The sequence below is a fragment of the Sceloporus occidentalis genome, unplaced genomic scaffold (assembly GCF_023333645.1).
Source record: "Sceloporus occidentalis isolate IW3139 unplaced genomic scaffold, rSceOcc1.0.p SCAF_52, whole genome shotgun sequence".
In the NCBI taxonomy this organism is placed as follows: domain Eukaryota; kingdom Metazoa; phylum Chordata; class Lepidosauria; order Squamata; family Phrynosomatidae; genus Sceloporus; species Sceloporus occidentalis.
This window is the reverse complement of record NW_028317032.1, coordinates 3,782,389-3,795,150: the sequence shown is the minus strand read 5'-3', so window position 1 is coordinate 3,795,150 and position 12,762 is coordinate 3,782,389. Positions and strand designations below refer to the sequence as shown.

At 39.1% G+C, this 12,762-nt stretch overlaps 1 protein-coding gene across 1 annotated transcript in view; it reads right to left on the bottom strand.

The window, feature by feature from the left end:
* The window catches only part of LOC149288346 (NBAS subunit of NRZ tethering complex-like), a 278,953-nt gene that overhangs the window by 22,225 nt on the left and 243,966 nt on the right, over nucleotides 1–12,762 (bottom strand). The window contains exon 50 of the mRNA XM_089491881.1: nucleotides 9,294–9,433. Within this exon, the coding sequence (XP_089348007.1) occupies nucleotides 9,294–9,433 (140 nt within the window). The remainder of the gene's footprint in view (nucleotides 1–9,293; nucleotides 9,434–12,762) is intronic.

Sequence of the window (12,762 nt, the reverse complement as noted above, 5' to 3'; positions counted from 1 at the left end):
TAAGCTGGTGTATATATATATATACGTTATATACATGTGTGTGTGTATATATATATACATGTGTGTATATATATATATATACACGTGTGTGTGTGTATGTATATATATATATATATATATATATATATATATATACACACGTGTGTGTGTAAAGGCAGGGGTGTGTGGTGAGGGCAGTGTATAAATGTGTATGTATGGACAGGCGTATGTGAGTATGTGTATATGTATATATATGTATATATATGTATATATATATGTGTGTGTGTGTGTGTGTGTGTGTGTGTAAGGGCAGTGTATGTATGTATATGTCTGTATAACAACCAGCCAATCACTGGTAAGGTACATCGCTTGCCGTGATTGGCTGGTTGTTGTACGCTGGGTAGAGGGGTAGTCTTATATGGCGAGTATAGTCCAAACTCTATATTTTAACTGGAAAAGTTGGGGGTCGTCTTATACGCCCAGTCGTCTTATACGCCGGAATATACGGTACTTTAGTAACAGTCTACAAGTAGAAGGCTAGGGTGTAAAAAAAAAAATAATAAAACAATATTCTATGGAAAAACAAGTGATCTATAATTAAAATGATTGTTCTAAAAGGATTTTTTCATCTTATATTGACACATTTTTCTGACAGTTTTTTCTGCAGGTGTTTAGGTCACAAACTCATTTAAAGAGAGGAAAGACCATAGAGTTGAACATTCAGCAATAAATGTAATCGCCATCTCTTCATGACACAGGAAGGCACGCGGAAGACTGTTTACTCCCAAACACTGTAATTAAGAACTGTCAGAAAGAGGCAAAGCCAGAAAAAAATGATGCCGTATTATGAAAAAATATTAAATGCTATAAATTGAAAAGGGGACAAAAAAGATACAAGCCACCTGAGAAATGTTAAATATAAATTTGCATTACGTTGGGAGAACTTCACAAATCCAAACGGAATCACTTTAATGGAAATGCTGAAAAAAATATATTTTTTTAAATTAAGATTTGTTTATAATATAGAATATTACGGGATCAGCTGGCTTCTAAAGGAACAACCACTAAAAAAAAGTCTCCTTTTTTTCTCATACCTCATAAGTGGTAGAGGCTAATACGGTGAAGGAGTTGACGCAATAGGCATTAAGCTACCCTAAATCTAAGACAAGACAAGGGACTGATTAAGGTCTGAGTCTAAACATCAGGAATAATGGTCAGACTAGATTGGTTCTGATCTGCTGACAAAGTCTACATTTCTATGTCAAAATATATCAATAAGGGTAAGGAGCTGGAGGAAGAGCACTGCATTTTCAGAAACATACATTTCTAAAACCCATTCTCCTTAATAATTATACATAATCCAAACACACAGATACAAAATGCATCAGAATGTGCACAATGTGTCTTTAGTAGACGATGAACTTCCATACTTAAAGCAACAGTAGGCAGTGCACATTAACGGTCTCCGAACCATGCGTTTGGCGTAACGGTTAAGCAGAACCAATACTACTAAAAAGTCCCGTCAACTCTTCCTTTCATTTGAAAACACTAAAAAATTTACATTGATCATTGATGCATTTAAATTCATTTTATTTCAAATGTAATTTTAGTAAATTTAGGTTGAATAACTAAAAAAAAAAAATGTAAATATTCTAAAACATGCAATCAGCAGCTTGCAGGAGAGAGGGAGCTACAAAGAGACTCCAGAGATACTAGACTTTTAATGCTAATGCAAGAACAGGGTTTTAATACTATTGTCATCTTGGACGCCGGTGATTAAGAAGAAAACAAACCTTTTAAATTTTACGCTGTTCCGAAACAAGCGACTGTTTCCTGGAGATACTGATGTCTCGCTTTTGGAATTAGAGGGATAACTGCGAGAAACTCTTGTGTGATAAATAACCCGTATAATACCCTAGCATATTCTGAGCACTGCTCGGGGATTCGGTATCCAAGCTGCTGGTATTAGTAATTGCCACCGTGTCTTGTCTATGCAGATGGCGAGTCACGGCGAGAGATGAAACCGGTTGCAACTCTTTCTATGCTATCGTTTCTAAACCAGGAACAGCTTGCCGATTGAGTTTTGCAATATGCATTCTTGACAACTCTTCCTTGATTGTGGACATTAATTGTTGTAGTTGTTAGCATAAATAGAACTATTCCTGGCATTTCGGGGATACTGATGTATAACAGTATGTTAAATAAACCACATTGGTTTATAATAATAAAAAAAAAAAACAACAACAATAAATATGTCGATTGTATCTACGATGATTCAGATAATCTAGAATTACATTAAAATCATGGAGTAGCGCTGGCTTCTGCAGTGTATAAACACCTTGTAATTTAGTTGTTTAATAGTTTAGCACCCAGTCATTGTTCAGTAACTTCATTGCTAGATGTGTCTCGTTTGGTTCCCGCCTAGCTGTGGCATGAAACTTTTTTGTTTGCTCTTAAAAAAACAATTAAGCAAATCTCACTTACATTAAAAGTATGTTTTGCACAATCGCTCTCTTAAGAAAGGAGCTCCTCTTAAGCCACCTTCTCGCATGTGCCTTATGCCGGCTGTTCACTGCAGATTCAGTATCAGACAGTACAGGAGCCCGCTGTGCCCCGTATGTACCGCCTGCTCCTGACTCTTAAGGGAAAGATTGTTCAAGCTTTAATATTTAGATTTGCAGTGCTGTCTTTTATGCACAGCCAATAGGGCTTCTGTCGTGGGCTTACTTCAGGGGCCCACAGAAGCTATAACTTGGGCCCCTTCAACAACCACCACCATCCTGGGCAGGTGGACTGGGTAAGTCTCCAGCATAGACCTCACTTAACACCCCCACCATTGAGTCCTAGCACCACCTGCTGTTGGAGAGTGAGGGGGTATGATGTCATATCACAGTGGAGGGCTGTGCCAGTAGCTGAAAGGACCTCCACTCAGGTACGACTGAGATTGGGTGTGGGAGCTGGCCCCAAATTAGATGGCCTTGAATATAAGTAAGGTTCACTTAATTTATACCTTCAGACCAAAAAAAGTTTACTGCCACTTTAAGTGAATGTGTAGATATATGATGTATTAACCCCTTGGAGTGTCAATCTGCCAGATTTGGATACATTTATTTATGAATCACGATACAAAACATGACATACCAAAGATTTGTGTAGAATAGTACAGTTCCAAACCATTATTATAATTATAGCAGAAGTGATGTGGTATCAGCGCAACTAAAGGTAATGCAAAGGTTAAATCGTGCCCGGTGTTATCTAAAACTCATAAGTTAGCTGTAAAGCAGTGCGTGTGACCTTTACTGTCCAAATAAAATACAGTACAAGAACAGTCAGCAGCCAATAAACACACCAATGCGATTTTATGAGTCTGCAAGAACTTAAACCCAAGCCCTAGACATGTAGTCAAACTGGGCTTTAGAGCAAACCCCTGACCGCCAAATTAGCCGCCTTTTTATAATGTTTTATATTCTATTCACACTATCGTGCCTTCTGCTTCTCACTAGCTTTCATTTGCACTGTATTCAGATATTCTGATAAATACATTACATTTTAGGCAAGTTTTAAATAGCCTAATTATAATTTAGCCAAAAAAAAAAAATCTAAATCATTTTTGCCGTGACCACCAGTTGCCTTCAAAACGGCATCCTAGGAACATTTGTACAAAGTCAGTGATTTTGCAGGCATATTGTTAGTTGTATGATTAAACAATTATCCCAAACAGGTGCTAATGATCATCGACTTAATACGTAGATTGAAACCCAATCATTAACTGAAACAGAAACAGCTGTGTAGGAGAAATAAAACTGGGTGAGGAACAGACAAACGCACTAACAAGGTGAGGATGCTGAACACAGTTTAATGTTAAATGTCATCCACGATGACACAGGGGAGATAATACTGCATCAGAAATCTCTCTCCCAGGCAGAAATATCAAGGCACACAGGGGTTTGCAGATGTTCTGCCTAAGCGCTTTTGGAGCAGCAAGAAGAATGGGCAATGTTGAGGACCATAGACGCAGCGGTCAGCAGTTGGAAGACTCCTCATGCTTACTTTCCTTCGCCATCGGAAGATGTCCAAGCCATAAAGCTCAGCACTGGCAGAAAACAGTGGGACCCTGGTACACCCATCTACTGCTTGAGAAGTCTAATCAGAAGTGGTCTTCATAGGCGACTTGCAGCCAAAAAGTCATACCTCCGACGTAGAAGCAAGGCCACGCTACTCAACTATTCATGAAAACACAGGAACCGGGGGGTGCAGAAAAATGGACTGATGAGTCAAATATTGAAATATTTGGCTGTAGCAGAAGAAAGTTTGTTCACAAAGGGCTGGTGAGCTGTACCAGAGTAAGTGTTTGCAGGCAACAGCGAGGCATGGTGGAGGATCCTCGCACATTTGGGCTGCATTTCTGTAAATGGTCCCTATTAGCAGGAAACAAACACACACAACAATGTCCAGGCGAGGTAATAAAAGGAAGATCCAAAAGGCAAGTCAGGTCACAAAGCAGAGGTCGTGGCTGGCTGCAAGAATCACTGGTCAAAATCACTGAAGAGGGTCTGGTACACGGATAGTCAAAACAGCAAACAATGCTTTTGTATAGGGTAGAATCCAGGTGATACCTGAGCAAAGGGTAATCAGAGATAAAGGCTTATATACCTTTGAATTTGGTGCCAAAGTGATGTCAACGGAGGAGACGCGTTGTCATAGGAATGCCCGAACACGTCCCCTCTTCTGCCGGCAGCAGAAGAGGGGCAGTGCTATGGCCCTCACAGAGCCCTGATGTTAACATCTGTCTCAGATAACGAACAGAAATCCACAGAACTATGGTTAGTTCCCCAAGATGCTTGAAACAACCTACCTGCTGAGTACCTTAAAACTGTGTGCGAGTGTACCTAGAATAATAAATGCTGTTTTGAAGGCAAAGGGTGATTTGGATTTTTCTTCTGTTCACTAACTTTGAATTTTGTTAAACAATAAAAAAAAACTATTAACTTGTCTGTTTATTCCATATATATATATATATATATATATATATATATCTATATATATAAACAACCTGCTATTCCATGCCAGCTCTTGAAAAAAATCAGAACTTTTTCATTTCGCATTAAACCCACACAGAGTCATCTCTCAGACAACAGAGCTCGAAGAGAGATTTATTTTTTGAACTTCTGAGGTCCGGTACTCAAAAAGGGCACAATATACAGTAATTAGTTTTTAAGAGAAACTGCCCCTTAACATCTACAAGGAGCGAGCGTTTATAATCCCTACGGGGAGTCTATTTCCTTGGTTCAAACAGAGCGTAGATCAATGGCGAAAGAAAGTTTCAGTAAAAGGAGTTAGTAACCGGCTTCAGCCTCACAGCTGACAAGTGAAGGATGACACTTTGTGCTGAGTAGCCCATAAAAAAAGTTAATTCCAATGCTCACCTTGAAGCCGAGATAAAAGGTTGAATGATTGCTGATGGCATAAAGTGCACAGGAAGATGTGCGCTCTAAATCACAGAGTGTTGAAGTAAACAGTAAAAGAACACAACCTCCAGCAGATGTTCATCTTTTTTGCTGTTTGTTGAAGCCATTAACCCCTTCAACTTTGACAGCCTCATTCATCCCTGGTACTTTTTGCACGCCATCTAAAAGTCGGCATGGTTTCTAAAGCACTTTGTTGTGTATGAGCCCAGATAAATGTCCATTATAGAAATGTATGCCTGGAAACAATTAAATACAAGGAGACAGGAGCCCCCCTTGTCCAAAAACAAAACTTGCCAAATCAGTTTCATCTATATAGACTTAATTACGCGTGTCTAGCAAAGGTGGTACATAAGTGGCCAGTAGGCCTCTCTTTCGCCCCCCTTTTAGATAAAATAACATGCTGAACTCAGATTATGTAAGATTCATTATGTATCAATGGGGTTTATGCACTAAAAAAGGGACAGGAGAGTTGCAGTTCCAACTTCAACTTTCATTATGATTGTCCAGCCGTGGTACGCTTCAGCTCCAACGTCACGGGGATCTTCAGTACAGTTCTATAGAGCAATCAGGCTCAGCTCCAATTGCTGTACCACAGGGACCAATATGCCTGACTTGTATAGCCCAAACGGCAAACAAATCATCTCCCTGGGGTTAGAGAATCACACCCTGTATAAGGCATATTTAAATTATCAGGATAAGACCACCTGTCATGTTAACCTAATCCATCAGCCACCTCACCGCACTGAGTGTTCCCACTGGGTTCAGTTAAAAAAGTTAAGTTTGTGGAGATACTTTGTGCTTTAGCAGATTCTTTGGACTTCTGTCATAATAATTCAGCAACTGTCATCGTAGCCTACTGTGTTACTAAGTTCCAATGACTTTGTGAAACCACAAAGAATAAGACCCCAGGAATATACTGTACATGTCACCTCCATGTGTAGTTGGCCTCTTCCGTGTAGCATAAAATCTGCTAAAGCATGTTTTATAATCACACATAACTTGCGTGTGATCTTTAACCACGCTGTAACCGTCTGTCCGTACTCAAAGAAACACTTCATTGGCTACAGCTTTATCGTCTAATTATACTAAGAGTATAATCCAGTATTTCTGATCAACCCGTGCAGTGAATTAAGCTCTTGTAGAACAATATTTTTCAAATTAGGTTCGACCAATCACTAAATTGACCTCCCTGTTTAATGAGACCCCTGTGCTCATGTGTTTTAACCTTTCTTGTCACTGATTGGCATCCAATAAATAGCGAGAATTGGTCAATCAGGAGGTGGCGGGCTGCAGCTTCATTCTTTTTTTCCCCATTTACATGTATTTTAAATTTGTGGTTTTTTTTTTTTTAAAGGGCTGTTTGCGTCACTGGAGTGTCCCTTTAACCTCTCACTCTCATGCTTTGTCTGACTATTGCTCCCTGTTAATTTAAGTCACTCGTGTCCTGCGTAGGGGTGGAGTCTGCAGAAACTTTTAGGACAGGAAAGGCTTCCCGCTTTTGGCCACATTTATCAACTGTCCTGAGGTTCTAAAACAAATATAACCAAAGCAATGAAAAAAATGTATATGTTGTATATTAAAATTAATTTTGCTAGGCTAAAAGCTGCAAAGGCAACCGTCCTTTTAAGGCATGTGTATTTCCTTTGTCATACACAACTACACACGCACAATTCTGTGTGACAGACGCCACTCTTCCAATTCCAGCCGGCTGCTGTTGACAATGATGTATAGATAGGAGGCCGTGTGAACCCTTTACTGTATAATCTCACTATTGAGGGCAAGATGTCATGGAATAATTTAATCGCAACAAAAACCCCAGAGAAAGCAGGAATCAGTCAGAGGTAGGTTTATGCCGTCACAGAGAATGTATGTCAAAAGAAAACTAATACGAATGCATATTAATGTTTTCTTACCAAATACTCATTCCTATATATATATATATATATATCTAATCAATTTCCTGTCCTGAAGCCACCCTTACAAAGGCTGCTTGTGCAGTAACAATAGAGAGATAACATAATAGGGAGGGACAAAGGGACCGATCAAAAAAACCCCCCAGAAGGTTAAAATGGCTACTGTCATGGCACACGTATAAGGAGATTAAAGAATCTCTATACAAAACAAGCTTGCCACCATAGGAATTGCCGGTCACACTGGGTGGGAATGAAAACAAAGTGCCCTACGAATAGACCTTCGCAGTATGCCCTACTCGGGATGACCTAGAACTCAGACAAAGGCTCTACCCGACATTGTTGTGTCCCGGAAGACAGGGGCTGCTGGATCATGTTGTGTGCAACTAGGAGAGGGGCAGCAGATACAATTGTGCAGATTGTGTGGGGGGTTGTGTTTTGTGTTGGGGAGAGTAGCAGTGTTGTGTGCAGAGGAGTGATGGGCAGCTAGATATTGTGGGAGGTACAGAAGGGAAAAAAATACACAGAGGGGAGAATGAGAGAGAAGAAAGAAAAAAGTATAAGAAAATGATGAGGAAGTAAAAAAGAGAGATAAGAGAGAAAGAGAAGTGGCAAAAGAAAGGTAAGAAAAAGCTGCATGTTATTTAAATGACATGCACATATGTTGTACTTAGTCTGTACAACCGCCACATGCAGAATGTTAGATCTCTTTTAAAGTCGTTGAATATACGCATGGAATGACCTTCACTGCCCTTCGCTGTCAAACTAAGGTACTGTAAGATATTTCAAACTCGGAGAACAATCAAAAGGACAAAATGGATTTTCATTCTAGTTCCTTTTTGGTAAGGATATTATTTTCCATGTGACATGGAGCTGTTATATTGGCAGATTTACTAATTCTCCAAGTGAATGTGTGTTTAGTGGAAACACAAACAAGCTGAGCAGAAATGGCCAAAGGTAAAAGGACAAAAAACGATTAGCGTTAGTACTGTAGCTGAAATTAATGCTGCCAGTTACGGCCGTACAAATCGAAACAAAAGCACATAGTATTTGTCAGCAGATAAGAATCCATTTGTTGGCCTATTTTATCGCAGGCACCAAAACAAATTCGGTCTACAGGGGATTTGTTATAGCACAGATTTAAGCATGATTAAATTCACTTTTTAGAACAGTAGCTCGTGATTTTTCTCCAGTGTAATTATTTTGGGGATATTTGGCTTAAACGTAAGGGGCTGTTTTACTCCAATGCCAATCAGCATCTAAGGAGACAGAAATATTACAATATTTACACATTCTGATATTTACTGCACACCTTAATTAACATTTACCCAGGGGAAGGCTGGCAGTATTCAGTCGGGGAAGGGGGGGACAAGTCCCCTAGGTGGCAAATTACTAAAGTAGTCTATTAACTCATTTACAGCAGTGGCCCAAAATTTGCAAAACAAAGCGTCCCAGGGGCGTGGGAATTTAAAAGAAAATGTGGACAATTTTTTTTGGTTGCCCCATAAGGTTGTTTTTCCCCAGAAGCTGTGACAGGTATGGGTTAAATATATCTCCAATAAACGAGAGACACTGTCATTAGATCTGTTATTTTATTTAAGGTAATGAAAGATAACTGTGGCCATGATTTATTTTTTTTAAACCTTTTTTTACTATCATTTATTAAAAAGTTTTTTTTTCCAGGTGGGCCTATTTCTTAAATGAGATAAGTAACGTCTTAACACGCTCATCTCTTAAGGTGTTGGTATCATTTGTTTACTGGTAGGATGACAAAGCTCCTTTAACCCCTTAATGACAAAGCCTGTACATGTACGGGCTCAAAATGCATTGTTTTCAATGGGTTTAGGAACCGCCCATTGTCCTTAAGGGGTTAAAACCATTAACTCCGTTGGCTTGCACAGTTTTCCCATAGATAAAATAGAAACCCATTACTTACATGTTTGCACCTTTCATGGGGGGCCAGGCCCGTAGAAGTAATACTAAGTGCTGGAACTCTGATTGATGGCGACTAATGTCGAGAAGCTCTAGGAAGAGATTATATCTTTTTTCTTCATTTTCGATGTCCACAACGTCCACCTGAAAAGTAAGAGGGGAAAAAAGGAAACATTATATACACAGGTTACCCCATGCAGCTAAAGAGCAATGCGTATTAATATAGAGTTCTACAGATTTATTATTTATTTAACAAGGTTTAAGAAATCATTCACAATGTTCCAGATACACTATGGTTTTCAAGGGATTATTTTAGACAATGTCACAGCATCCGTCACTATGTAATATAATATAAAACAATCCAAATTTAAAAACTTTTAAATTGTCTGGTTTCTTGCTGTCATTCTCCCGCAGTAAGTCACAGATTAACGAAGGACAGACACGTCCCTTTGCTGCCATTACGTTTAAAGCGATGGCAATATTTGACTGGTTATGAGAGGACGATGGACTCAAATGTAGATCGGATCTTTATTTCCTTAAAATGACTTTGTTAAAAGTTCCGCTTAAACTCTTCACTCATTCGTTTTGTTCCGAACAGCATTTCTTCAGCTTCTAAAACGTAATGTCCTTTTTTTTTTTTCTGTCAGAAAATGTTCATTTGTTTTTTTTTTCCTCGACAAAAGCACTCAGCTGCTCATTGAATTGGGTGACTTTAACCATCACTGAAGTTGCATTTTTTAAGCAGCTTGACTGCTTATCAGCCGTATATTCACCCGTCTTCGCACAACACACTCCGCCGTACTTAGCAGAGGACGCGGCGGTAACCTTGCGTTTTGTTGGTTATGTTAAACACAGCACCAGTCATTCTGAGTAAACAGGCCTTTAAGGTTTGCTAATTAAAACAATATGCAGATAAAAGCAAACAATGCTGTTACCGATTTATTAGTATAATCCTTATACTGATATCTTAGTTGGTGTTGGCTTTTAAGTAGAGTTGGCATTCAGAACATGACCTTCAGCACAGAAACATAGAACATTGGGCCCATTTAGTCTGCCCAGTATTCCCTTTTTAAAGTCCAAGGACCTTAATTGGTCCTTGTTTATCTCATGTAAATAACCCTACGAAAAGTTTATGAAGTCCAGTAAGTGTGTGCTTTTTGTGGACTATGTATATCTATATCTATATCTTTCTATATATTAATGCTCTGTTTATATGCTAAAGCTACCTGCCACCATTATGATAAATTAATGGTAGGCGGACCTTCTGTAGGGGCAGTTTTGTGGCAAAATATATCACCGTTCACGCAATGATAACTGTTTGCGATCGATTCTACGAGGATTATGACTTGTAATTCTGTTAATACATTTTATCCATCAAACACGATTTTCTAAATTCTCATTTATTACCCCATTATTATTACCCCATTTTCCGCCTTCAGTTTTTTTTTAGGGGAGGCAGGAACGTATCGCGGTCACGTTACATCATGTGACCCCGCAGTGAAACTGAGGCTGTGCGAGCAGCCGGAGACCAATCTGCAGGAGCGGTGAGCGGGGGGTTGTTTGTATGTATGATTGTTAGCATGGTTGTGTACATGTGTATGTGTGTGACCATGGATGTGTAATTGTGTGTGTGTGACCATGTATGTATGTATGTATGTATGTATGTAAAGGTGCTTGTGTGTAAGCATGTATGAAAGTGGGTGAGATGGAGTTTGTGTTACAATGAATGTGTATGTGTGTTAGTGAGTATAAGTAATGTGTAATTTGTTTCTGTGTGTGCCGGAGTGTATGTTGGAAGGGGGGTGCAAGCGGCAAAGAAGGCACAGACAAGTTGTTTGGGGGTAGTGATGGCACAGACCAGCTGTTAGGGGGCCCCAGGGCAATTTTCACACCAGAGCCCTGTGGTTTCTAGTTAAGCACCTGGAGAAGGAGGTAGATGGTAGAGAGCAGTGTTCCCTCTAAGCTGTGCGCTTGTGCGCGCGCACATAGCTTTTTTAGAGAGCGCACATGTCCAAAAATTGTGCGCACAACAGTTTTTCCCAAAAAAAGAAAAAAATTATAAATTTTTTTGAAACTTTATGCGGCGCGGATATTGTGCGCACAAAATTTTTGCTCTGTGAAACTTTTTGCACAAGAGAAATTTTCTGCGCACACCAACTAAGAAAAATTAGATGGGACATTGGTAGAGAGTATTGTTGAGGATTCTGTAATATCCTGTATTTAAGCTTTACCAGGCTGTGAGCTCTCACCAAGTGCGCACAGGTAACTACACACACCACCAGCACAATTATCACATTTTATTGTAGTCCGCTTCATATTACTACTTTTTACACACAGCATCATGCCTACAATGGCAAATTTTTTAGAAACATAGGATTTAACGTGGGTAAGAACCATTTGTCCATGTAGTCTGCTCATTTTTCCTGATGTAGGACTCAGACCTTCGTCAGCCTTTGGTCTTGTCAGAGTCAGGAGCCATATCCCTACCCCATGCATGTTTAGATCCCCTCACTAAATTAGACTCCACTTAATTATCACCCTCTTATGTATTAGAATGCTATTCTAAGAAAAGCTAGAAAGTGTGAGCTATTTCCCAAACATAAAATATCCATAAAACGATTTAACTGATAAAAAGCACAAACCATTGTTCATTTCAACAATGATTCTAAAAACTGTGAAGGTGACAGTTCATCTTTTTAATATAAACTCTGATATTTTTTTTAACTGTCATGACTCAAAGAATATGGCTGGAAAAAAGTTCTCTGATATACAGTACAGTGAAGCAAGGCATCCTTTAATTATTCAGAAAAGGCGCCATTTTTTTAAAAAATATATATATATACACAAGTATATAAGTTTTTATGGTCTGGGCAAAGGAAAAGATGACTTCGTAAAATGTCAGCTGTCCTCGCACATGAACATCTGTTTCGGGCAATAAATGTTATATGGTTATGGCTACAAAAAGCATAGTAACAGACTTAATATGAACTTACCTAGAGGTATCAATGTAGTTAAATTCATGACTGCAGTAGAGGCTGGTTATAAAAACAGGTCATCCAGGAGAGAAAGAGTAGAAAGCGTGTTTACAACACACCACACGTCGGAAAGTTACGAGAGAACATTCCCAAACCAAATATATAAAACCCATTTAAGGTTCTGATTTCATAGAACATGCAGAACGATCGCTGCTAATGTCTGTTTCAAGGTGTTTGGAGGATCGCCGGCTATTAGGAGATCAGGGCGGTAGACAAATTAAAAATGAAATCTGAAAAGGCGGAAAGGACTGGGAAGTAATATGCTTTCATATCGTAGATTTGTATTTTGATAAAATATCCCAATTCTCTACTTTCGTTAGCCAAGTATATTCTAGCAGCTGCTTAATGACATTTAAGCTGTTTAAAATTCTGCCTCGCAAACACAGGTGTCTGCGTAAGTGTTTACACGGGTGAATTATTTATAACTAAGTGGCCAGA